Below are 26780 nucleotides of genomic sequence, written 5' to 3'. Positions count from 1 at the left end.
CTCGTGGAATCCGCGTGATTTCCCCGTGGATGGACTCCCCGGGTGTAGCAAACATAAAATCTACATTAAAAGTTAGTGTGGCTTTTTTCTAAGCTAACACCGCCACACTAACGCTATCCAGAAAAAATTGTAGTGTTAGCGGCCGTAAAAAAGCAACCGCTAACCCTACACAAGCACTTTTTTCTATCTTAGTAGTGTTAGCAGGCAAATCCGGCCGCTAACACTAGCGCCGCCATAGCGTAGCTTAAAAAAGGTAACACTACGCTACGCTAGCGCTAATCGCCGCCATAGCGTAGCTTAAAAAAGGTAACACTACGCTACGCTAGCGCTAATGTTCGTTGCCTCAACCCAACAAATGTGAATCCTCTTGGTTACATAGCTGGCCCAGCATTGTGTGTACTTCTGCACCTGAATCAAGCTTATATTTCCCTTCTTCATCTGTCTCACAAGAAAAAAATAATCTACCTTATCACACAGAAGGCTATACTATACTTGGGGAAGTGAAAATTTATCTACTTGTGGCGCAAATAGGCAATAGTTGTAGTACACCCAATAGATAACATTTTTTGCAGGTATAAATTTCACGACAATTGATCAACCGTTTGAACAGAAAATACAAATACATTGAGGAGTTGCTTCCAAGGACCGATCTTCGAGGCTTTTTCAAGCGCGTAGGTATTGCTTCACAGAATCGCCGTTCCAAAGATACTCCTTAATTATTCAAGAGGCGCTGGTGGGCATAGCCTTTCCAATTTGCTCGACATAGGCCTGATGAGTAGAATCAGATGTCAGCAGGATAAATGTTTTGGGTGATTCATAAACACCAACCTTTCGATATGGGTTGTTTTCGCTCTCGGAAGACCGATTAAGTGCCACCCATTTAGGTTCCTCCTTTAATAAAGTGAGGCAGGCAAAAGCTTTAATATCGGAATCGGGAGGGAGTCTGAAAATTTAATCTGATGTGGAATAGATGGCCTTACTTTAAATAATCTCATCGCTTTGATGTAATTATCCTTGTCCACTGTGAAACGATGAAAGATCCCTATTTTTTTCGGTCCAAATAAGTACGTGGATTCTCAGTCTCACAAGAGATGTAGGTTGGTACTCTGGATTGAGAAAATGAATAGAAAGAACGAATAATGTGGACAGGCAGACAAGCAAGGAAAATCAATCAGAAAATTATGGGTGCTCGTAAATCAGTACACACCGGGAGGAAGGACTAGAAGATCGCCCTTTTCGACTTTGATTCGAACCCAACGCTGGTCAGATCGGTCTAATAGTACGTTTAAACGACGCAGTGACATCAGATACATAGAGGAGACTGCAGAAACTAGAGCTTAGGAACACGCACCTCTGACATCAAAATAGCCACTACCCTCAACTACCCATCTGATTTCTTCATCTGTTGAAGTGTATGAATGGAACGCGAGATCAGGGAGTTTAATGGTAAATACCTACTTTCAGCGTACGTATCCGTTGAGGGAGTAAGAACCAAATCCGCGTTTTCCCTGACCTTCATGAAGATGCTCCTCAAAGAATGTGTCCAGTTTCTGTTGATAGATGTCTCCCTAAATGGATAATAAAAAAAAAAGAGAAAATAGTATTTGGATATCAAGGGCGCATTCGAATCTTGATTTTTAGTTAGCGAAGGGCTGAAAAATATAAGGAATAATCATACCATCGCTTGAGGACTGCATATAATTTGGTCACGGTTTTTATAATCCCGTTGAATAGCGATTGAATTCACTTGATCGATCGAGTCAATCGACCAATACAGCACACCCAGGGATTTCAAATCCTTTAGAGAAACGGGCTCGTTTGAATCATGCTCGTCTTGAGGCGGAAGTTTTGATTCCTGAGGGCTCCGTGGGATATACCAATATATGAGCGGAGAACGACGGGAACGTGGAAACACTCGATCAGCATTTGTCCTGGACGCTTTATTTTGAGTGCAATGCTCCAGTTGAATGGGAAGTGTGAGTGAATTACCTCGTCATAAATGTAAGCTTTCATCTCGATTGGGTTATAGATAAGAGATTTATGTCGCAGTTGGTTGGTTGAAGGTGATCCATTCCACCAAGGATCTGTAACCCCTCCGAGGTATCCGGGGTTCGGGGCCCCGCAATGGACCCCGGTCCTACATGGATATATTTTTTGGCCTGTGCAGCCTTTTAGAGGCCAGCCCTTCCCCTGCCCGTGCCCGATGAGCCCCATGTTGGCCTTCGAAACAAAAGCCTCTCGCCTGCCTGGGGGCAGGGGCGGGAAGTGCAGGAAGCAGATATATTGCTTGCCCAAATCAGAGGCTTTACAGCTCGGTTGCGAGCCTGCGGCCTCCCCGAGAGTCAGAGAGCTCGCGGGGCTGCCCCTGGCCGCTGCCCCACTGAGAGATGTACACAGAGGCTTTCTGCCCGTAATTCACGGAAGACGCCAGAGCGATTTCATGTTCGAGTCGTGTTTGGGGCTTGCCGATTCCTGAAACGAGGACTCTACGAATTTAGCAGCTTGAGACAAGTATCATTGGCATAACTAGTCCATTTTGGAAAATGAATATGGCCGGCTGAGACAGTAATTGGGTCCTCCCCGAGAAGGGGGCCTCCGCCAAGAGCCCGGTCTGGAGCAGGGGTCGCTTCCGTGCAACCACCCAGGCATCATGTGCACATATTTACTTATTTATTTAAATATTTATTTATTTACAGAACACCATCCGAAAACCAAGCTTGGAAGTGGGGGTGCATACAATCTGTGATGTGTGAGACGAAACACTCAAACAAACAAATATGTTTTTTTCGATTTCCAAAATACATTCGTCCGAGCTGGGCAGTGCGAGGGGTGTCGGAGCACATCTAGTTTGCAGGAGACTCCAGACGCCACTCCCGCCAGCATGGCCCTTCCCGTTCCGTTGTGACCTCATCTTCCCCGGCCAGCATCCCCAACCCATCCCACACCTCACAGCATATCCATGTGGATGTGCGCGTTCTGCACGATCGTCGCCGCCGTAAGCACTTTCACGGCTGGTGCCCCGCTTACGGCTCTCGGCATTCGACATCAGGACTCCAATTTTGCGCAGAACTATACTCAGAATGGATGCAAGCCCTCCACCCACCTCAATCATCTCCAGAGACGGCTATTCTGGGGAGCCTCAGACACGACGCCAGCGAGGATCCCGAGCACCATCATTAGCACAAAACACCCAGATTTAACAGCCGGAAGAGGGTTGCAGCCAGCTGAGCTCCTGGCCGAAACCCGCCACCCCAGCCAGCTGGCCCAGTCGAAGCTACCGGCCTCACGATCAGCAGCGAATCCCTCCTCTCCCGAGCCAAAAGAAGCCCCCTCAACGCAGAAACCAGGGCCGAACATCGTCCCGCAGAAACCCTATCCTCGGCCACACGAGAAGACCAAGACACAACTCTCAGCAAGCAGCTCTCAAAAAACCCCGCCATCGAAAACAGCCAACTCCGAAGCCTTCCAGGAGCTAGAACGGCCAACCCCGTTCAGCAGCGAATCCAGTTAGTACCAACTATCAGAAATCTTGACAAATGTATCCACGATTTTTGACTCAAGTTCCTCTGCGGTCAACTAGACATCCCGTCTGCGGTATTCTCTCCAGAAGAAGGAAAGGGGTCTATATCTTCTCCACGGCGGCATGGCGAGCTGCCTCTAAAGCCCCCCAACTGGGTGGAAAAAGGTGAGTCGAGAACTGTTACGCAGTAAGAGGCTCGTTGAATTAAATCATTCGCTCCTCTTTCTACATCGAGCTAAGTTCGAGAGTTCTGGGATAAGATTTTGCAAAAGATCAAGCGGCTCTTTCGTACGTAAAATTCTCAGGGATAGGGTTGAGGTTGCAGAACTTTTAATCAAGTCGTTCTTTTCCATTCTTCTAGGCCCCTCAAAAAAGAATGAACCGCAAGAAACCGATGGGGAAAGCCCGAAGACAACAGCCACCGAACCCGATCGTGTGCACAGCCATATTGCGGATACAACCAAAACTCATCACACCTCAGAAAATGCACACCCAGATTCACATCCGGCAGCCCAAAAAACAGGTTCGCATGAATCTAGCCATGCCCCTACATATTCGATTTACACTAAGTCACTGAAACTTGAATGCAATCTCAACCTCAGATTCAGAAATAATGCCTACTCCCCATACTCACGCCTCCACTTATTTACGGCTGCCCAATTTCGACTTTCTTCAGCTAACCTGGGCCATCCCCGGCATTTTACAATCCTGGCTAGGCCGATGCCTCTTGACATCCTGGCTTGTGTGTCACAAAGAACGTCCTTCTCCTCCAGGTGAGTCATCAGGATGATCAACACCCAAATTTCGTGGCTCTGGCTCAAATTTCATTTCACTGGAATTGTCTCCTGGCAGCACCATCCACTCTCTTGGACCCACACTCTTCTTCAACCCCATCTGGATCTTCCTCTTCACTCGCATCTAAATCTTCCTCCTCAGTCCCATCTAGATCTTCCTCTTCAGTCCCATCTCAATCTTCCTCTTCAGCCCCATCTACAACTGCCTCTTCAGTCCCATCTAAATCCTCCTCTTCAGTCCCATCCAGATCTTCCTCTTCAGTCCCATCTAGATCTTCTTCTTCAGCCCCATCTAGATCTATTTCATTACCCGCTCCCTCACGCCAAAACGCTGATGAAATCAGCGAATTCAACTGGCTTCCAACTGCCACTGAACAAACCTCAAAATCTGCTCAAGAGCCGGCTTCAATGCATGGATTCTCTCCACAAACGCCTGGAGGTGATTTATTTTAGACATGTATTTGTGCGATTCTTGGGAGATCTGACCTACGTTTTGAACCCCGCACATCTCTTTACAGGCCGCCTGATAGCTGCCGCACTTGAACGGTTCAATTCTAGGGACCTTGCTGAGTCTATACGCAATGGGGCTCACTCATCAAATTGTTTACTCAGGGTTGTAGCTTATTCATTCTCGGTTAAACAAATCCAAGACATTCTTCTCGAATATGGTCACAAGACTATTCCGAAGGTGGGGAAGATAATTGAGCAACATTTCAGTCAGAAAGTTATCGAATTCGTCACCGATCTGATCACAACGCCCTCACAATCTCAAACGCAACATGGTGACGAATCGGTTGCTCGTGGTTTATAAACGGTTTCCAAGGGCAAGCGTTTACTTGTCTGCTATATGAGAGCTTTTTGCCGATCCTCAAGGCCCAAATAGTGTTGGACAGTGGTATAAAAATTCGTTTTCCCTCCTATGTAATCCATTTCAATATTCTACTGCCCAAAACGGAAAAAGGTACCAATTGCTATAGTGAAGAAAAAGTCTGGAAACCCACATCATAGGTTGGTAAAGATCAGAAGATATTAATCTATTGCTTTTTACAGAACATTCCTGCTTGCCACAATTGTATGCTCCAAACTTAAATTGTTTTTATACAACCATTTTGAATTTCAAGGCCAAGCCTATTGAAACACCGTCAATAAATAGATAAGTCTTACAATTGCGTCACATTTCATATCACAAATGAATGATAGTCTTCTGTTTTACACCTGCAAATACTTATCTTCTGATGCTGTATTCAATGAGCTCTCAACTTGTGCTGGATCTTTTAACTGAGAAGTTGAGCATAATGAGTTGTTTACAGATCAAATATATCATATTTATCTAATCATTCTCCTCGTATATAAATAGTAACCTCGGAGAAAATTTACCCACTGCAAGAAAAAGTCATGCAACTGGCGTCAGTTGACATGCAAGATGCTCCAGGATAATGACCATTCATACTCCACCTAAGTACATAACAATGTTTCTTTGCACAGTGACTGTGCATTGAAGCTTTGTTGAAGTGACATATGACAAAGGGTCAGCTAAACACCACCTGCTCCCTTCGAGTTTGCGCATGTCAACTGATGGCAGTTGCACAACTTTTTCTTGCATGTAGTGACCTGTTTTTTATTGCTAAGATTCCAATTTACACTGCCTTGATCTGATAAAAAGATGAAGGAATGGGAGAGATGCGGACCAGGAACAGGAACATCAGAATCCAGATGATGGAATCTAGCTCAGGAGATCGCCAAGCGGTACCCGTTTGGCAGTGCCCTGCCCCGCGCTGCCGGGTTCCCGACGGCGAGGGTGAGTCCCAAAATGTACTCAAGGAAAAATGTTTTGCATTCAAATGTCATATTTTGGCACCATATGATTAGTGATTTAACTTAACTCTAAAGTCCCTCGCGGCTATTGTGCCGATCAGGGGCAGCCATCGGAATACATATGCCCTCGAGGGACTTGTGTCAAGTTCAGATTGACTAATCAGGTCAAGTTTACATGATGGACCACAAAAGCTCAGGTAATCTGATTTGAGGGAGAAAGGAAGCTAGGAAAAATTTGGCCCTTCCGTCTACTATTTCCAGTCTGGTTTTAAAGCAGTATGTAGTGTACTGCACCAAGCTATGTACTGTAGCTTTCTGTGGGCCAGACCCATGCATTTTGAATACGGAAAACAGATTCAGTTTTAGAATTCAGAAAAACGGCATTCTGATTCTAATAAACCACCACCCCTTCTTCTCTGATTGCGCAAGAGCTACTTCTTTCTCGACTCAAATTAGACAAATAGCGTATCAATCCATCTCGGTCAACGAATTCAAGCGACTTATTCGTCTTTGAGAGATTCTGGACTAGGTCGATGAGGAAGTGGCAACAGGCTACACTAGATGCCCGGAGTGTTGTGGCCGAGCGAGATGAAATCTTCAAATGGGAATTGGATAAAGTCATATCTCGTAATGAATTGTCTGTCGATTGGGAAATGTCTAAAAGTCCCGTTTGGACAAGGAGCACTAGTGATGTGTGAGCGGGAACAGTCAGCATTGTAATACCCTTAATCAAATGGAAACTTCTAACCTGGCAGTGCGTCATCAGCTAAGATTGGAGGCAGTGTTTTCAGCTTCGGAAACGACATTGAGGTATTCTGAATGTTATACACCAAGAATAATGCTTTCTTCATCAGATATACATCTGAAGAGTAAAAGGAGAAAAGTGTTATAATTTATCCACATTGTCTCCACTAGAGTGAGTAGCCAAATGCGAAAATATTCGTTAAACGCACATTTGCCGTCGAGTGTGTACATGTCTCGGAAAGTAGAAAATGCACCGGTGAGTTGGCGAATCATTTCGTCCTCATTCAAGGTTGTCCTAGTAGCTAAGAAGCTAGCCAAGTTAGGTAGACCTGATTGTTGGAGGACTTTCCCGGTAGAATGCAAGACCTCCAGAAGATCTTCGACGAAACGAGCGACGGCCCGATCAGGTTCGGCCAAGCTGATTGGAGAATTCTCGGCGATTGGTCGTTCAATGTGTAAAGGAAGTGAAAGGACAGTTGAGATGTATTCAGGAGTAGCTTCAACCAATCCTCGTGTAGTTAGGATTGAAGTTGATTGGGATTCAGGACTTAAATAAGCTGCCAACACTAGGTATCGCATAGTCTGCAAAAAATCGCACGTATTCAACGTCAGAGGCATTGCGCAATTGAGGTAGTCTGCATTTTTTAACAGGTAGATATGTAAAAACGACAACCAACGGGGTAGTACCTCCCACACTCCTCGGCCTGTTTTCTCTTTGAGGAGGTCTTCATAAGAGTGGAAACCTTCCAGAAGACAGACCATAGCGACAACGTTCAATTCATCCAGTTGGCTCGAAAATTGCAACGGAAATCTAAGGTGGACTGGTTCTGCTTCGACCCGCTTCTCATATTCGTCCCGATCGAGCTTGAGCAAGAAATCTTCACAGGCAGACTTATTGATCTGCGAACTTCAAATATTCTCTTTAACTCAAACGAGAATTAAATGTGATTAAAACTGTGAGAAGGAACTGACATTTATGCCGTATCTTTCTAGACATTCCTTGCAGCTGGCTTTGATCGCGTCAGCGATTGTGATATCCTGTGCGGGGAGTGGAGCGATTTCAAGTCGACTGTCGGCCATGGCGAATGAGTTGTTGGTTGTTGTAGCCGGGCTACAGTCTACATACTGACACAAGTCCCCCCGAAACAAGTCCTCGTCCCCGCTGAAGACGGGGGGGCACCCATTTATGATTTGGCCTGGTCGAGATGCATACATATATGGTGTCCAAAGTTGGTTTGCATAATTTTATGCATGCATAAATCATAAAATCATAAAAATATTTTGGTGAGGAAATTTTGTATTACATAATCAGACAGTCATATCCCCTGCAAAAAAGATTTTATGATTTTATGATTTATGCATGCATAAAATTATGCAAACCAACTTTGAACACCATAATAGCATCAAGATCTCTCCCGCAAGGAGGGACTTACTAATCAGGACATTTGGCATGAGACAATCTACAAAGTTTGGTGGTAAACAATGTCATCACCACATGCAGAACTCAATTTTTGACTGGTTTTTTTATGGTATTCAAAATTGCATGAGATTTTTTTACATAAAATCATAAACTGCAATTTTGGCTGGGAGATGTCACTTAAAGTTTTATGCACGCTGACATCTCCCAGCCAAAATTGGTTTTATGATTTTATGTAAATAGTGACATATGCAATTTTGAATACCATATTTTTTGCCCTGATGGTTTGAAGCTTCTATTTTTCTGAACCAAACTGTCTATTCAGAATTTTGGCAATTTTGGGAATCCATTGCCCTGGGCCTTGCGCCCCAAAATCTCAAGTTGAGACTCTTGGCCGCTTACGGGCAAAGGAGGTGTGTTTCCAATTAAGATTTAATTTAGATGGGAGATAAAACCATAGGAGTGGGTTGCAGCAATAAATAGGCAAACCTTGAGGCACACTCAGGACCCCTTTTTTTCTGCTCACTACTTGATGAGCCTGCTCTGACATTAGAGTACAACCAAGCCATGTAGGTAAAAAGACTCAACAGCCCCTCACAATACCTGATAATCAGGCACATCAGTAATCACATTCTCTAGATCTAACAACAGCATCCAGAATGTTGTGTCAAGCAAGTGAGCAGGCTGGCAGTGGTAAGTGTTTATGTACCCTTGTGGAATTATTGGTGTAAGAAGGCATGGTCATCTGAGTGTGTGGGCATTCAGGCAAGCTTGGAATGCTCACAATCTGTTTCAATAACAAGTGTGAAAAATCAGTCCAGTGAATCTTTGGTAATTCCCTTCAAACAGTTAGAGCAGTCCTACATGACATATGAAGTTGTGTAACTAAGCACTAGTTCAAGATAAACAATGACTGAGCTGTTGATCAGTTCAACATAGGTTAGGTTACAGTCAAACTCCTCATGGGTTTGACTGTAAAACAGATGTCATGGGTGATATGAACTATGTAGACACCACCTACATCAGATGAAATTACAGTCAGGAACTCTCTGAAGAGTGCCACAGATTCCTCTCTGGTGAATGAATCACTTTTATTTTCTACAATGACAAGCATCATTTGTGTTCATGTTCAAGTAGTCTTTCAATTGGTTTTTATTTTGAAGAAAAAAACAACACAATAATGCAAAACGTAATTATGCCTGGGCAAACCAAGTTTTGTATGTACAAATGTGGTCACCGCAAATGAAGTACCCAGAAGTTGCAGTATGCAGTTTCTTTATGTTTCACTGGTTCAGGCCTTCTAGTTTCTTGGAAGGATGAAAGTGGTAGTCATACAAAAGATGTAGTCACAAAGTTGCTAGCCCGATTTTTTGCTTTTTTTAAGTTTATTCTTGAAAAAAAAAGAAAGACGTAAAACATGAGACGACAACAACGGTATCGTGATCGTCACAATTACTAAGATGGAAACAAAAAAAGCAATTGATAAACGAGTTGAGATATTAAATAATCAGGAGACATATCGTGTAGTAGTATCTTGTAGGAGATGAAGTCTTGGGTGGTGATCGTCAACTTTTGGGTGATAGGGAAGATTAAAATCTAAGAGTCGAAAATTTGATCGACGTTGGTGCTTGATCGGAATCATCGAGTCATTGATTTGAATACGTTCTTAGGGAGTGTGAATTCACAACTGGGACACTGAAAGGATTATCAACCACAAAACACATAATCAGAAATTCACAAAAGGGGAAGAAATTCAAATCTCGCGCGCGTGTCTAACTGGTGAATCAACAGTAGCCATTCGGGTTCGGTGACCTAGTCAGCTAGAGAAAAAAAAAACGAACCAAAAAACAACTCTTGTACTTTTCTATGATGAAGTTAACAATAAAAAAATGAAATTCGTAGTGACTACGCGTTGTATATATGTATGCCTTGATTGGGCGATATCGATCAGAGACCGAGATTGAGTCCGGCGAATCCATTCATCAAGCCGCTTGAGTAAGTGTTGAGCCCACCCTGACTGAACCGATGACGATGACCGAGTCCAGCGGGGTTATTGGTGGACCCACGCGAGGGTGATTCTCCGGCCGCTGAGTTTGCACCGTTAAACAATCCTTGAGAATTATAATCTTTACTTAATTGAGATCCGGATCCGAAGGTAGGTCGACCCAAATCAAGTGATTGGGCTCGAGGACTGATGGCACTTTTTCGATTGATAAAACTGGGGTATGAATTGCCATCGAGTGAGGATAAAACGGAAGAGCCATGTATGGGTTTTCCAATCGGGCTGTTGGACATGTTCACACCGCTTGCGAGAGGGTTGGTACTGTTGTAGTTGTTGCTTTTCTGCTAGTAGAGTATCATTCGTGATCAGCATACTGCGTCATGATGAATACCACTGGAAATAAATCACTTAAACTCACAACCATTTGTCTAGGAATCGAGGCCCAGTCCGTATTACCGGGAGCACCAATGGCAGTCTGCCCGTTGGATACACCAATCATATGCCCATCTAGACCAACAAACTGATTATAAAATCTATTCATGGACATGGCCGGATGATATGCATACGAGGAAGCTGAGTTGGTGGAGGAGGATAATGAGGGGTAGTGATAGTGACCACCATTTCGATCGACCAATCCTTGAAGATCCTTCTCGCTGCCATGTCGATTGATCGTACCAAAACCCGCTGTATCGGTTGGTGTGGGTGGGGTGAAAGTGTTGAAGCCATTGGTTGATCGATCAAGAGAGCCGATGCTAGTAACGGTGTTGCGGCGGGGATATGAGCCAGTTGCGCCCCTCTCTCGGTGAAAGTTGATCTGTAAGGATTGGTGCCATGTTAGTCACGAGACTGGTTCACATCCACCTAAATATTCAGAAAGAACACCAACCTTTTTCTCGATTAAGAAAGCTTCCAACGTCTCGCGCGCATTTTGCAAGTTCTCAGCATTCGCCCGAGTCAGTCCAAACTTGACCGTTAATTCCTCGCCCTCGGCTCCACCATTGATGACCAAGACAGTGACATTCCAATGATTCTTGCAAGTCTGGATAACCTTCTCGTCAAATTCATCGCTCGCGACCACCCTCAGCAGCTCACTTGTAGCCATTAATCGACAATCTGCTTCGAGGCCAATGTGAGACATGATCATTTGCTTGGCAATCGCAATCTGAGAGCGTGGGCCGAAGATTTCGATAGTCGACGATCCCGATTCAGTCGACGGGAAGTAGAAGCACGTGTTGGTCTTAGACTCGATATCATGAATAAAAATAGATTTCTCTCCCAAGATTGTTCGGTGTTGGGTGCGATCAATGTTCAGGTATTCAATGACAAAGTCTTTGTCTTTAGGATGGACCAGCTCCATTACCGATTGTTTCAAGTTTTCAAGGTTTTCGGCATTCTTGGCTGGAGTGCTGGTGAAGCCACAATAGACAAGCAAGCCCTGATCAGTTCATGTGCGGTTTGGCGGACAAAAAGCCAGATAAAGAACGAACCGTGCGACAACATTGTCATGATTGTTTTGATAGCCCCCCAATTTGGCAAACTCCTTCGCATTAGAAAATTTTACATAAACACCATACTTTTTCATGATTCTTTGGATATTTTTACCGCCGACTCCGATGATTCGCTTGTGGTAACCTTCAGGAATATGGAAAGAGATCTCGGCCGGGAGTTCTTCCTCTAGTAACGTCAATCCCATTAGGGCAGTCGCAGGATTACCGGAGAGGTTGAGCATAAAGTTGTAGTCGTTGAATGACTCAAATTTAATTTTCACGTTCGAAGTCTTCATAATCTTGTTTAACTACGGTAAAAGACAGGCGGTAAACAGAAAAAGGATCAGTGTACACTACCTGGAGGACTTGGGCACGTGAAGAGAGACTTACTTTTCCGTTTTTCTTGCCTGATATGAAGTCACGGTGTTCGCAAGCCAGCTCGACCTGGAATCGGATCTCGACTTGAGAGTTTTTGACCATGTCCAACTCTAATATTTTTTCGACGGCTCGTTTGGTAACCTTCTCAGTACCATAAACTTCAAAACTGTTTGTACTTTTGAACACCACTTCGGCGCCAGATTCGATCGCAATGCGATTGCCGTCAGATTGAATTGCGGCTTGATTGACAATGCTGGGCTGTGAGCCATTCGGATAGACATCTTGGATCGATTTAGGGAGCAACCAAACGTTGGCGATGTAAAACTCGCAGGCCTGAACCAGCGGAGAATCGGGGCGATTGGAAGGGAGAGAGGTCAGATCAAAGTTGAAAACTGAACAACAATGGGGACGAACCAATTGCATGAGACTTCGGATAGTGCGTTCGATGTGAACACGATGGTCGCCATAGACCGAAAGCACGCTGACCTGACTGCCAATGGGCGGAAAGTTGATAAACGTGCCATTGTCATACATGATTTCCTGGAGCTGGGCCAATTTTTCCATAAGCAACCAATCCAGCTTCCTGGGGAGCATAGCCGTGTCCCTGGATATAATGCATTTGCTCTTTGAGGATGGCAGGATGAACGAGAGGAATAAATTTGGACGGCACTTGGCGGAGTGTAGAGGATGAAATGGGCTTACTTTGTGCATCGATACTTGGAACAACATCTCGCGGGCACGCTGAACACCAAAGAACTCGCCAGTGATGTAGATCATGTTTTGTTTTTCAGCCAAAGATGTAGAACGAGCGCCCAGGATGCCACCGCCGGACAGAGCCGACGGGAAATAGATATTGGTAGCGGTTTCCTCTTGAATGGATTGGATGACTGAACGCTTTCGACCGGCGATGATATGGTGTAATTTGTAATCGATTTCGCAAACCTCGGAGTGTAAGCTGTTCTGTAAATAGAGCCAGGTATGAGTTTCTTCCGATTAACTGGGTCTTTTTTTTTTTTCAAGACACCAAATCCGATAGACTTGAGGATGCTCACGAGTTGATCGAGCAGGACTAGAAGCCTGACTCTTGCTTCCTCCACTGCTTCAGCATCGCCACGAATCACGATGTCGATCCCGCCCCCATCACGGGGGTTGCCGACGATGGAGAGATGGGCGCGAGAGGCCGAGGCGATTTCGTCCAATCTGATCTTCATGACCGGGCGGACGTTGGGGCCGTTTTCGAGGACGTCGTTGCGATCGACGGCGACGAAGCTTTCGACTTGGAAGGGTTGTTCTCGCAACAGACGGCCTCGGGCAGCCATGACTTGGGGGAAGGAGCCAGAGAGATGGAATGCATACGTAGAGGGCTTGGTGATCTGGGTGGGATTGACGAGACAGTGATAGTCGGACATGAGTTCGGCACATGCAGCCTGGACGATCTCAGGGGCAGGCAAGGGGGCATTCTGAGGGATTGGACGAGGGGCATGGTGGTCGGCTGAGGATGAGGCTGGGTGGAGGTTGGAGGAGGCGGTTGAGTCGGATGAGTTGGTGGTGATCGATCGAGGGGGGGAGGTGGCTGATTGGATGGTGGCCGAGGAATGTGAGGCAGCCGAAGGTGCGGAATGGGGTTGATGAGCCGAGGGATGGAGGGCTGCGCTGGCAGGCGTAGGGGTGGCAGCGATGGTAGTAGTATTAGTGCTGGTAGTGGTAGTCGGGGTGCTGGAGGAGCTCGTGCCAGGAATGGTGGTAGAGACGGCAGGCGGAGTGCTGGCGGGGGCCTGGGCGAGGCTGGCGGGGGTAGTCGTGGTGCTGGTGGAGATTCGAGAGGGGATGCGAGAGATGAGGGGGAGGGAGGCTGGGGCTGAGGGGGAGGGGGGCGAGCGGGCGAGGGTGAAGGAGTGTTCGGAGGCGGAATGGTGGGGCGAGTCGGAGGCGGGCGAAGATGCCGAGGAGGGGGGGGAGCGGGCGGGGTTGCTGAGGGAGGGGTGGTGGTGGTGATGGTGGGGTGGTGGTGGTGGTTGCTGGAGGGGCGGAAGACAGAAGAAGGTCGAGTAGAAATCCATCTCGGAAACAAACAAGTATAATAAGGGGGAAATCTATCTTATCTATCTATTGAAGCACTGGGGAGTAGAACTAGAAGAGCTGGGAATAACAAACTACGAACAACACAACAACAAAAAGATGTTAGTATACAAAGGATGATGATGATGATGAGAGAGAGCGCTGGCCGGGCACTAGGGGATTTTTTAGCTTGACAAAGGAAAGAGTAGTGTTTATGTAAACTCTCGAACCGAACCGAATCAAATAAGTATTTATTTATTTATTTATTTATTTATTTGTTTGTTGATTTGTTAAAACTGCAATTCAGAACGCGGGATGGTCGAAGACAGGCTGGGAGAGTGCAGGCTGGGGAGGAGTTTGAAGGACGGGGGAAACGGCTGAGTTTAAGGGTGACGGACTGGCAGGGCTGAGTCATCAGCTCCCGCCGATCAGATTCAGATCGCCTGATGAGCTCGACCTTGGCAGTTGGCTTATGATGAAGTCGGAATCAGAAGTCAGCAGGCACAGGAACACAGCCCGCTCATCAAGGAAGGCCGGCTGAAAAATGGTTGGTATATTAAACGCACCGATCGGGCCCTTTCTGGAGAGTCACGACACTAAGGGATAGCCTCGGCACTATCTCCCGGAGAGACAGCCTCCGTGATCAAAACCGAGTCATGACAGAAGACGGGGAGGCTTGTATATACATATATTTCAATCCACAGATTGCAGGAGGATCGGTCCAATACATCCACCACCGGGTCAAAATTTTTGATCGGTGTTCGTTTTTCCAACGAATCCTTGATCGGATAACGTTGGACAAACCAATCCACCTCGCCTCCGCGGAACGCCGCCGCGGCTCGAGGCCTCGTTTGAGACAGGTTGGAAAAACGTGTCCCCAACGTTGAGTGTCCACCTTCGTCGGATATGGATGATTGGGTCCAAATTTGGCTGTATTCCATGCCAATAGTGGGCTTCCGGCCAGTCAAGCCGGCCTGGCCTAGCGGTTGATCAGCATTCCCGTCCCCAAGCTGCTTGCAATCAGGTTGAGTGTTTGATTCCTGCAAGATTTTTTGGCCTGGGTGCCCCCAAACAGGCTGCTCCACTTCATGGTCCGACTCCGAGTTGCGGCATGGTTGTTGGAGACTCGTTGGACAAGCCGATCATTCCCGTTTGAGGACGACATGAAAACAATATCTCAACCCAAACGCATTCGTCGGAAAAATGTTGCAAACAAATGTTATGACAATGTTTGCGTGACCCGGTGGTGTACATTATCTCCTCCAGCTGGGAAAGTGTTTATGTATTTACACAGGTTTATAGTCACCATTATAAGCTGCCATAGCGGTTGCATGGAGAGCCATGCCATGACTCAAGACAAAAAAAAAACCAAGTCGCCAGTCGGGCTTGCACTTTCGACCCCTTGGGCTGGGTGCTTATAGCAGCCAAAGATACCCCTACATAGTTCAACTGCTCTATCTATCTGAATATCTATCTCTATTTCCCCTTTTTCCCTTACAATCTGCAACTATTTCCGAGTTCGGCCTTATTACACCCACATCATAAGAGTCCTTCCTACATGAGAGCACAACTCTTCTTCGCGCTAAAAAAAGCTCATCGAGCCATCTTTCGGCTTGTCATCAACTCTTCTTGGCCTCATCAACTCCGCCCAATCCGTCCCGACTCCCGAGCGCTGATCACCGCGTGCCCTCGCGTGCCGAGCCCAAGATCAAAGCCCTCCACCCGCCGCTGTGTGAGCGGGTGAGGGTTGAAATACATATCTAAATGCATACATGTTTAAATACATAGCACATATGTTGTTGCTGATGTCAGCGGATGATGGAAGCCGGACCTCCACTGATTTGCGCGGATCAAATTCGCCCGGGGACGGATTCGCTCACTGACGTATGGTGTTGCAAGCGCGTCTGGGCACATACCCAACTCCCGCTTGGCCGAGTGCCTCCGGAGGTTGGGTATGTGCCCAGCGGGCTTGATCGGGCAGCTTGCGCGGGGGGCAGAGCTTGGCACACAGCCAAGTCCCGCTTGGCCGAGATCAAGCTCTGGGCCGATGGCAACACGCCGGTCATGAGACGCCAGCCCTCGTCTCTGTCTTAAAAGGCAAGAACAACGTGCTGTTAGGATTTCAGCTCAACAGGAGGAGGCGATGAAGGGGGGGACTGTTCTTGGGTGAAAGAGAACAGGAACAAGGAGCTGCCAAAGGTGGCTCTGGATGAAAATTGCTCAGACTCGATACTTTTTATTTCATGTCCGAGGAGCGGACTTTAGCCAAACAACTAGAGAGCCCCCCAGCAAGATCCAAAGGGGGGGCCTAACAACAATAACAGGGGACAGGCCAGGTGACAGGGAACAGGAGACAAGTCATGGCCACTCGGCCAAACAAATCAGGACAGGTGACAGGAACAGGGGACAGGGGACAGGAACAGGGGACAGGGGACAGGGGACAGGAACAGGGTTTTGTCCAGCTAAGCTGGACAAGTGACTACAGGACAAGACAGGAGACAGGGCCACTTGGCCATACAGGAGACAGGGCCACTTGGACATACAGGAGACAGGGCCACTTGGCCATACAGGAGACGGGGCCACGTGGCCAGAGAGGAAGGGAAGAGAATTGTGAGCGGAGAAACTGGAAACCTGACACGTGCCCTTGAGGAGGGGAAACGTTCTCTCTTCTCGACATCGCACATTGGACATCGACAAGGGAGCTTTGCCTTCTCGATGGTAGGTCTGTAGGCTGGTCATCGGGGAGGAAAGACTCCCTTCACGGTGGGCAATACTTGTATTGATCATCAAGAAGGGAGTCTTCCCTTCTCTATGACCGGTTTGTAGACCGACCATCAAGGAGGGAAACTTCTCTCCTTGATGGCCGGCACAGCGTTTGGCGTGCGTGGCACCCTCACTTGAAATTGGCCCAGCGGGGCTTTGTGCCAAACCCCGCCCACTTTGCAATATGCCAAGCGGGGGTTGGGAGTGTGCCAGGCGGGCTTGAGGATTGGCCAAGCGGGCTTTAGGGTTGGCCACGCGCGCTTGGCCTTTTTTTGGCCAAACTTTGGTGAGTGCCCAGACAGGCTTGCAACACCATACATATTTACAGCATGTCCAAGTAAGGTTGCAACTTTGGCCGCAAAAATCAAAAAGTTTGCATGCGCTCGCAGAAGCCTGTGCGCAGTCCGTGCACGGCTGAATCCCGGGGACCCCCGGGGGTGCCCCGCAACAAGGCGTGAGGCGGCGGGCCAGCTGGATTGGATCACCACAGCAATCCACTCCCCACAACACCTTGGCTTCGGATCAGGACTGTTTCCACATCTTGGTAAGTCCCTCAACTGGGCTCTGACGCTACATACGCTAGTGATAGCGTCCCCCTGCCTCCGCTGGCAGTAGGAGAGGTACCCCTGTTGGCCAAGAACTACTGTGGCTCGGTGACGGGCCTGAGGGACTTACCAAGCTGTGGAAACAGTCCTGATCCAAAGCCGAGGTGTTGTGGGGAGTGGATCACTGCTGTTGCTGGATTGCTGTGGTGATCCAATCCAGCCGGCCCGCCGCCTCACGCCTTGTTGCGCCCCCCCGGGGGTCACCGGGATTAGGCCGTGCGCACAGGCTTCTGCGAGCGCATGCAAACTTTTTGATTTTTGCGGCCAAAGTCGCAACCTTACTTGGACATGCTGTAAATATGTACGTCAGTGAGCAAATCCGTCCCCAGGCAAATTTGATCCACGCAAATCAGTGGAGGGCCGGCTTCCATCATCTGCTGACATCAGCAACAACATACCGGAGGCCCTCCGGATGCTATCCACTCAAAAGGGCCTTTGGAGTTGGAACCCTGGCCTCCCAAGGAGGTTTGGAGTGCCCTTGGAGGCCCTTTGGATGCTATCCACTTCAAAGGCCCTCCGGAGATGGAGCCCTCAAAGGCCCTTTGAATGTTGTCCACTCCAAAGGCCCTCCGGAGGTGGAACCTTGACCTCCCAACAAGGTTTGGAGTGCCTTCGGAGCCCCTCCGGATGCTACATATCCACTCCGAAAGGCTTTTGGAGATCCACAAGAGGAGGACTGCGGGTTGCACAGCACCTTATGACATTTAATCCAAGTGGAGATGTTCATCTCAAACATTCCTCCCTGGTCATGATCATCCTGGGCCTCACCTGTGGCCTCAGAGCCTCATGTTCAGTCAATCTCACAGTCCTCCCATGGCCCTGCAACCACTATCTCCCCTTGTGCCTTGAGATATACGTCCCTCCATTCTTCTTGGCTTGTGTCTCAGACCAAACAGCTGGCTGATTGATTTTTCTGCGGGGGCTCTTGAGGAACAGGGAGAGAGAGGGCACAGTTAGAGAGCTTGGCCTTGGCATTCAACTACATCAAGATAGAAGCCAAAGTGAGAGGTGAAACAAATGAAGACTCTTGGTAAGTCACCACTCACTCTCTGACTCTCTTCGCCCAATCCCCCAAAAGTTTAACACGTGCCGACCCCTTCCTCAGAGGCATATGCACTTCGTCGGAGAGCCATTGATCAACTGCTGCCAAACACCCGCAATCAATCGATTGTCTGCATGAGGATCAACCGGCGGCGAGTGCCATCCAAACATTGCCCTTGACTGCCTGCGGTAGCATCAGCAGCAACCGGGCCGCCGAGGTATCCGTCTTGATGAAGAAACCCAGCTCATAGAGGATGGCACTCTTGTCTCCTTCTTCACTCTCACCTCCTGTATTACATTTCTCTTCACAAAACACATATCATGTACATAGTTTAACTAGCTGATAATGAAATAAGAGCCCATTCATTACACATGCCACCCAACCAAAATATGAGGCCAGGGCCAATCCCCAAGCAGCATTTGAGCCAGGTCTATACTTCAAACGGGCCGGGCCGAGCAGCATTTGAGACGGGTCTGATGGGTCCCCATTTAAATATTCTTCAAACAAAGGGCCCTCAAACATCTTTTGAGTATTTTTCCAAGTCCACACTCAAAGAGCATCCGAAGTCTCATGTTCTTCAAATCTGCTTCGAATTACATCCAAATCCATCTCAATGGGCCTTTTGGGGAAAACTCAAAGGATAATTTTCCTCCGGACAAACTCCAAACAGCATTCAAAGGACTCCCAGATCTCACTTTGAAGCTCCTTTGGTTTTCAGTACAACCAGGGTCCGCGACGTCCCTTCCCGCTGGTGGGGAATTCAAAGATTTTCCAAGGTTGATTCAGATATCTTTTGAAATTTTGCGTCCCCCGTGTAGGGAAGCGCGGGGTTGAGTCCAAGTATGGTGTTGCAAGCCTGTCTGGGCACTCACCAAAGTTTGCCCAAAAAAAGGCCAAGCGCGCGTGGCCAACCCTAAAGCCCGCTTGGCCGATCCTCAAGCCCGCCTGGCACACTCCCAACCCCCGCTTGGCATATTGCAAAGTGCATGGGGTTCGGCACAAAGCCCCTCTGAGCCAATTTCAAGCAAGGGTGCCACGCACACCAAACCCTGTGCCGGCCATCAGGGAGAGAAGTTTCCCTCCTTGATGGTTGGTCTACAAACCGGTCATCAAGAAGGGAAGACTCCCTTCTTGATGATCAATACAAGACTTAGTATTGCCCACCGCAAAGGGAGTTTTTCCTCCCCAATGACCAGCCTACAGACCGACCATCGAGAAGGCAAAGCTCCCTTGTCGATGTCCAATGTGCGATGTCGAGAAGGGAGAACGTTTCCCCTCCTCAAGGGCACGTTGTTCTTGCCTTTCCAGGCAGAGAAGAGGGCTGGTGTGTTGCATGCCAAGTCACAGATCCCATTGGCGCAGAGTTTGATCTCGGCCAAGCGGGACTTGGCTGTGTGCCAAGCTCTGCACCCCGCGCAACCTGCCCAATCAAGCCCGCTGGGCACATACCCAACCCCCGGAGGCATCCGGCCAAGCGGGAGTTGGGTATGTGCCCAGACATGCTTGCAACACCATACTTGTGTCCGCAGGGGGTTAGGGTTAGGTGATCCTATCACCCCTTGTGTGAAGACCCAGTGTCAAGGGGGGCTTCACAAGCGCCTTTTATCAAATCTAGATCTTTGCAAAAGCCAAGTTTCTTATGGAGGTTGGGACCACTAATGAGCAGTCAGCGTGTAGAACAAAGGGGTAAGAAGGATGGATCAATTGTCTTTTGCAGAACTGTTGGATTTTTTGCAATTTTTCCGTTTTCATCATGCACTTAACCAAAAATTAAACTTTTCACCAAAATTTAGGAAAACCTTGCATTCAAGGTTTTTCTGGCTTTGATTGGGTCAGCAATTGCAATATCCTGTGCGGGGAGTGGAGTGATTTCAAGTTAACTGTTGGCCATGGCAAAAGAGATGTTGGTTGTTGTAGCTGGCCTACATACAGTCTACTTACAGCCAATCCAAAAAACCTTGGCTTCTTTGGAAGGAATTTCCAGCAGAAATTCTTTCTGGATTTTCCAACCTGTGTGTATCCAACAACAAGGTTTGAAAGATGGATATTCATCCCTGAGGCTGCAAGCACTGTTGCTATTGGTGGTGCTGTTTGGTAGTGAAAAAAATGCAGGCCGCTGGGGGGACCGGCACCATGACCCCCTGGTGCATTCATTCAAATGGGAGTCCAGGGTGAAAATTGGTCAAGGATTCTTATTCTGGAATCAAAATCCGGGAAAACCAATCAGAAGTCTATGATTGAGCTTGCCTGATTTTGATATAGATCAAAATGTCCAACCTTGTCACTTGATTGCATACAAAGTTGGAAAATCCCATAGGAATTTCCACTGGGAATTCCCTCCAAAGCATCCAAGATTTTTTGGAATGGCTGTACATGACACAAGCCCCCCCAAAAACTCAAGCTTGTTGAAGTCCTTTTCCCCCCTCCCCACTATTTGATCCTCTTTCCTTGACGACCTCAGACTTTTCTTTGATCTCTACTTCACCTTGATTCCCTGCTTTGACTCCCAATCTCTTATCATTGCCCACTAACCCAACTCTTTTGGATCCTTTCCCTTCAGAAGAGACCTGCTGCAAACTTTCTGATTCCTTGAATCCTATGTCTCCAACACTCTCCAATCTTCCCATCCAGATCCCAGTTTTGTCTCCATTATCCAACTCAACTCTGTCCGAGCTTTCTGATCTGACCACTTCTGAGCTTTTGCATCGTTTGCCTCCTGTTCAAACAACTCACAATCATCCCCATCATCTCCAATCTGGTTATTCTTGTGGGGGCATTTCAGACCAGAAGGAAGTCCCCTTCTTAAGTATGCACCTTGGTTAGATACTACCGTCATCTCGTAAGCTCTACTTTAGCCACGCTTGTGAGCCATCCGCGGGGCCCGTCTTTTTCGTTTCCCTTTTTTTTCAGATCTCTCTCTCTCTGGCCACAAGGAATGTCGAAGGAGTCTGGGTACAGACTCCAAGTGGTGGGTGGATGTGGTGGCCCATTTGGTTGTCCGCTAGTCAAAAGCATTCCCACTGCTGCTGCCAGCAAGATTGTGATTTTGTGAGCTTGCGTTCTACAATCTCACCAAAGGAGTCACAAGGGTGTCACCAAACCACCTTGGATTGAGTTCTTAGTCCGTGTTGGCCCATGTCCTCCTAGTCCAGCAGGGAAGTACTGACACTTCCGCTGGACTAGGTGAGCACCCATCATTCTCCCTCCTTTCCCCTTCTCTTCTTTCTTTCCACCTCTTGTTGTATATAGAGGGAAGTACTGACACTTCCCCTGGACTAGCTTGCAATGCATCCCTAGTTAGGTTCCAGAAGTTTCCCCTCCAAGGCTAGACCTTGTACCGTGCCCATCCCGTGCCTTCCAAGACCAAACCCCACAATCAGTGAAGCTCTGTTTCTGAGCTTACAAAGATCAGCAAGCATCAAGACCCAGTCAGCCTGAAGAAAGTCAAGTCTCACCTCAAGATCCCCTCTCACATCCATGAAGACATCAAGATTCCTTCTTTCTCCTCAAGATCTCAAGATCCAATCCTCAAGATCTGTAGAGACTGTAAAATGAAGATGTGTCTGGTGAGATTCAAACTTGTGACCTCAGCTATGCTGAGACACATACTAGAGTGCTGCCTTTACCAACTAGGCTACAGACACTTGTGGCAGCTAGCTGGGTGGTTGGTTGGTAGTGCCAACAAAGGGTCTTTACGTTACGGATAATGCTAAAGTAGCGCTAACGTAACGTGATTTTCTCAGTTATCTACAAGTTACGCGTAACACGGAAACAGTTACAGTAACAGAAAATTTTCTTAGTTTTTTTGGGGTGCTTTTTACTTTATCCAAGGGTGAAAATCTAAATTTACTACGTTATCAGACAACCGGCGCATAATTTTGTTATGGATAACGTGCAATTATGACAGCAAGACAGGGAAAGGAAATCTATTTTTTCTTGTTTGAGGGAACCAAAGCATTGATTGCAATTCCCGCCTCCTCAAAAGCTCCAGTGAGAGGCACCTCCTCGCAAAGCCACATCATGCTGCTTACACAGCGTGACATGGTTGACGGGAGTAAGCGCCCCCGGGCACTGGTACATACGTCTGCTGCCGCTGAGAAGAGGCGCTCAACAGCGCAGGAGCTCCCAGATGCTCCCAAATACGCTTGAGCCATCTGGGAGAGAGCTGGGTATGTGTTTGCATGTGTCTTCCACCACCGTAATGGTGTAGATTTATGGTCAATGGTGTCGTTCTGGAAGGATAAATCAGCCTTCAAGTATGCTTTGATCTCATCTTCATGCGGGGTTGGTGTCTTCGCCATCCTCAACGCAAGGCAAGCCATGAGTGACTGAGGCTCGGCGGTGGGCGGCCTTTCAATCTCCACAACTTTGGAATCTGTGGCGGGCTGAGTGTTGGCCTTTTGATGCTGCTTATAGATTTAAAATTGTTGATTCAGCAACTTGAGACAGTCAGCCACCTCACTTCCCTCCGTTCCAAAGACAAGCTCAAAGATGTGCATGCGGTAGCAGGGATGCAGAATTGTGGCCAGGACCAGGGTCTCGCAGGCCATTGCTTCGTCCAAATATTTATCAACCTTCACAAGCATTGCGTAGAACATCGGATATAATGCATCATCTTCCTTGGAGCGACTTAGCTTTTTGGAAAGCTGGTACTTGAGCTCTAGGTACTTTGGGAGTACATGGGCACCAGTTGATGAATTACCCTCCATTTGCGAGGTAAGATTAACAAAAACAAAACAGGTGAGTTACAATGTGGTTTTGATGTGATTCAAGGAGATGTGTACACACCTCCAGTTCACAGTTGAGATTTTCAATCTCAATCCAGTTGCGAGGTCGGAAGAAAACATCATCAAAGTACCCAGGCTGGTTTGGTCCCTGGTCTTCCTTGAGCAACCGGTTGATAACCTCCCGCGCATCAATGGCTTTCCAATGGCTCTGGTACTTGATGTTCCATTGGATCCCATAGCCGGCAATCAGTGGGGCTACCTTCACATTCATTTCTTTTGCCACCCGATCGAAATTTGCCCGCTGGGCCGCAGAACAAGTGATTTGCTTGATGACAACATCTAGTTTGGTGACAAGTTCTTTGAGCTTTGCAGTCTTTGTGTGTTGGCTTTGACTAGCAGTGTTGGCCGCGGTTTTGGGGGCGGAATTGGCCTGATTTGCATTTTCAGAAGCAGCAGGCTCATTGTCCAAAAGCTCATCAGCGTTGCCATAGTTGCTTTCCCAACCTTCATCATCATCTTCTTGTTCAAGTTCAACTGAGGTTGTCTGTGGATTGGGGGATTGTTTGACTTCCGGAGCGGCCTCAGTAAATTCAGTCTCATCCTCCTCCAGGACCTTTCCAAGCACAGGGAAGAAACCAAGGACCAATTCCTTTGCCTTCCCAGGAGGCAATGTTTTAAGAGACAAAGCATTCAAGCCCAAATTCACAATCAAGGCTAGCTTATTGCAGACACATCAAATGTGCATGGTAGCTGGGTCCCACACGTGTTTGGATTGCTTAGTTGGGTTATTATTTTTGAGTAGCTGATACATGGTACTCACCATGGTATTATTATTTGAGCCAGAATCAGTCGTCTGAGCCAGCATCTTCTTGTGTAGATCTCCTTTATTAAGGAGAGCGGCGATTGGACGGGCTAGTAGATGCCCGTGGTGCTTCCTCGGTATCATTTTGAGGGCCAGATGACGGACCACGTAATTCCATTCCAAGTCAATGTAAGCCACTGCAGCACCAATGAAGGCAAACCGATTGCCCTTTGTTGTCCACACATTGTGGATGAGCGTAAACTTTGTGTTGAGTTTCTGTTCAAGTGTGAAGGTGTGAAGGAAAACTTCTATATAAGCACATTCAAATCCAAGTCTATTAAAACCAGAGTTTTGTGGGAAAAAAATTCAAGGGTTTCCCCTATTTTTTATCCACAAAACAACAAAGAAAGGGTTTTCCCTATCTTTTAATCACACAAAAGCAAAAAAGGCTTCCCCTATCTGAGGAAAGCCTCTGCAAAAAACACAACCTAGCCCAACACCAGCCGAAGCTGCTGCACCCAGGCCCATACTGCCGCCCAACTCACCGGATGGGTCAAACAGTATGTAAGGAAGGCCCCCAGCAGCGCGGTGGCAATCTGCTAAGTGGGGGCCAGCTCTTTAACCCCCCAGGCTGTGCAAATGCAAAAGCAGCAGCGGGAGAGCGTGAGACGCACCGCCAGCTGGAATTACAGACAAAACGGATGCGGCTGGGGGGAGAATCTGACTGGCCAGCTCGCGGTCTTATATACCCGAGCCCGCAGGCCTCTGGCTTCGAGTTGGACTTGCCACCGCGTCCACAACAACACTGCCATGGCAAAAAAGCCACCGCCATGGAACCAACGCCACCACCGATATGTACAGCAAACGCAGACCAACACTACCATGGCAAAAACGCCACCGCCATGGAACAAACGCCACCACCAATATGTACAGAAAACGCAGGAAACGCGCCGGCCAAAGCCAAAACCTATCGGTGACCAGTAACATCTCCCCTTGATGACCGGTCTGTGCCGGTCATCGAGGGAGTAGCACCTCCCCTCGATGTCAGGTACACACCGGTCATCGAGAGGAGTAGCACCTCCCCTCGATGACTGGTACACACCGGTCATCGAGGGGAATAACACCTCCTCTGGATGACCGGTGTATACCGGTCAACGCGAGGAGGTGTGAGTCCCCTCGATGGCCGGTAAAGACAGGTCATCGAGAGGAGTAGCACTTCCCCTCGATGACTGGTACACACCGGTCATCGAGAGGAGTAGCACCTCCCCTCGATGTCCGGGACACACCGGTCATCGAGAGGAGTAGCACCTCCCCTCGATGACTGGTACACACCGGTCATCGAGGGGAATAACACCTCCTCTGGATGACCGGTGTATACCGGTCAACGCGAGGAGGTGTGAGTCCCCTCGATGGCCGGTAAAGACAGGTCATCGAGAGGAGTAGCACCTCCCCTCGATGACCGGTACACACCAGTCATCCAGAGAAGTTGTTATTCCCCTTGATGACCGGTCTGGCCGGTCATTGAGAGGAGGTGCTACTCCCCTCGGTGACCGGCACAGACCGGTCATCGAGAGGAGATGTTACTCCCCTCGATGACCGGTGATGACCGGTCATCGAGAGGGGGTCTTATTACCCTCGATGACCGGTCTGTGCCGGTCATCGGGAGGTGTGACTGATGACCGGTCCGCGCCGGTCATCGAGAGGTGTGATTGATGACCGGTCTGTGAGTCCCCTCGATGACCGGTACAGACCGGTCATCAAGAGGTGTGATTCCCCTCAATGACCGGTGTGTACCAGTCATCGAGGGGAGGTGCTACTCCTCTCGATGACCGGTGATGGTCGGTCATCGAGAGGAGGTGTTATTACCCTCGATGACCAGTCTGTCTTGACCTCTTTAATTCCTTCTCCCTTGCTCACTGGTTAAAATCTTTCCTAGCTCCACATTGTAGCAATCAATTATCAAGCTGGCCTGCCTGTCCTTGGCCTGAATTTTTTTCTTGTTTTCTGGTCTTCTTGATGCCACTGTTTGAATACCAGTGATCAATCTGATTTTGTTTTTCCCTCAGGAAACAAGGGTTGTTGTTTTGAAATTTTTTCTTGTATCTGACTTTAAAGTTGGAATAAATTATAATAAGACTCAGTGACAACCATATTGGACTTTCAAACTCTCCAGCTACTTAGGCAAACTGAAAGCTTTTTCTAATGGAGCAGTGGAGACTGTCAAAATTTGAGCTGGTGGAATGACAAATCTGTTCAGCAGATATGATTTTGATCTCAATGATGGGAAGGCATCAAGCTTATCATGTGTACTTTAGGATTCCCATTTAACCTCAACGCCAAATTCAACTCCCAGTTCCAGGCAACAAGGCTAACTTACTCAGGCTATGCAGATGTCCATTCAAATTGAAATGAAAAGACCCATCAGTACTGGAATAGGATAAGGAAATTTAATAATATGCTGATACAGGTCTCAGGGTTTTATTTATGTATCTATCCTTTTACATATTCTGGAGTTTATGAATGCATTTCATATTTAACATTTGCTTTCAAGAGGGCATTTACTGGCCTGTGGAGAAGAATGGGGAAAGGGGCTGATGATAAATTTTCCCTGAACTCCTAAATTTGC

At 47.7% G+C, this 26780-nt stretch overlaps 4 protein-coding genes across 4 annotated transcripts; 1 reads left to right on the top strand and 3 right to left on the bottom strand.

Moving 5' to 3' along the window:
* Window positions 1-720: 720 nt before the first annotated feature.
* Window positions 721-2013, bottom strand: PtA15_17A409 (uncharacterized protein; the record flags this gene model as incomplete). The annotated part of the gene is made up of 7 exons (XM_053164523.1): window positions 721-891; window positions 981-1042; window positions 1208-1273; window positions 1352-1402; window positions 1514-1568; window positions 1679-1855; window positions 1990-2013. 7 exons carry the CDS (start codon window positions 2011-2013, stop codon window positions 721-723), a joined length of 606 nt encoding a protein of 201 aa, XP_053028482.1.
* Window positions 2014-2959: 946 nt separating this feature from the next.
* Window positions 2960-5125, top strand: PtA15_17A408 (uncharacterized protein; the record flags this gene model as incomplete). The annotated part of the gene is made up of 6 exons (XM_053164522.1): window positions 2960-3506; window positions 3581-3685; window positions 3761-3808; window positions 3882-4043; window positions 4123-4293; window positions 4833-5125. 6 exons carry the CDS (start codon window positions 2960-2962, stop codon window positions 5123-5125), a joined length of 1326 nt encoding a protein of 441 aa, XP_053028481.1.
* A 1747-nt stretch (window positions 5126-6872) lies between these two features.
* PtA15_17A407 (uncharacterized protein) lies at window positions 6873-7953 on the bottom strand (the record flags this gene model as incomplete). The annotated part of the gene is made up of 4 exons (XM_053164521.1): window positions 6873-6895; window positions 7083-7455; window positions 7561-7773; window positions 7846-7953. The coding sequence occupies 4 exons, from the start codon at window positions 7951-7953 to the stop codon at window positions 6873-6875; spliced, it is 717 nt and encodes a 238-aa protein (XP_053028480.1).
* A 2284-nt stretch (window positions 7954-10237) lies between these two features.
* On the bottom strand, window positions 10238-13476 carry PtA15_17A406 (uncharacterized protein; the record flags this gene model as incomplete). Its single annotated transcript, XM_053164520.1, has 8 exons — window positions 10238-10633; window positions 10711-11106; window positions 11179-11698; window positions 11780-12087; window positions 12170-12490; window positions 12572-12781; window positions 12860-13117; window positions 13210-13476. The coding sequence occupies 8 exons, from the start codon at window positions 13474-13476 to the stop codon at window positions 10238-10240; spliced, it is 2676 nt and encodes an 891-aa protein (XP_053028479.1).
* Window positions 13477-26780: the final 13304 nt, after the last annotated feature.

This window comes from Puccinia triticina, chromosome 17A (assembly GCF_026914185.1).
Source record: "Puccinia triticina chromosome 17A, complete sequence".
Taxonomy (NCBI): Eukaryota; Fungi; Basidiomycota; class Pucciniomycetes; order Pucciniales; family Pucciniaceae; genus Puccinia; species Puccinia triticina.
The sequence above is the reverse complement of the archived record's forward strand: the minus strand, read 5'-3'. Positions and strand labels throughout refer to the sequence as shown.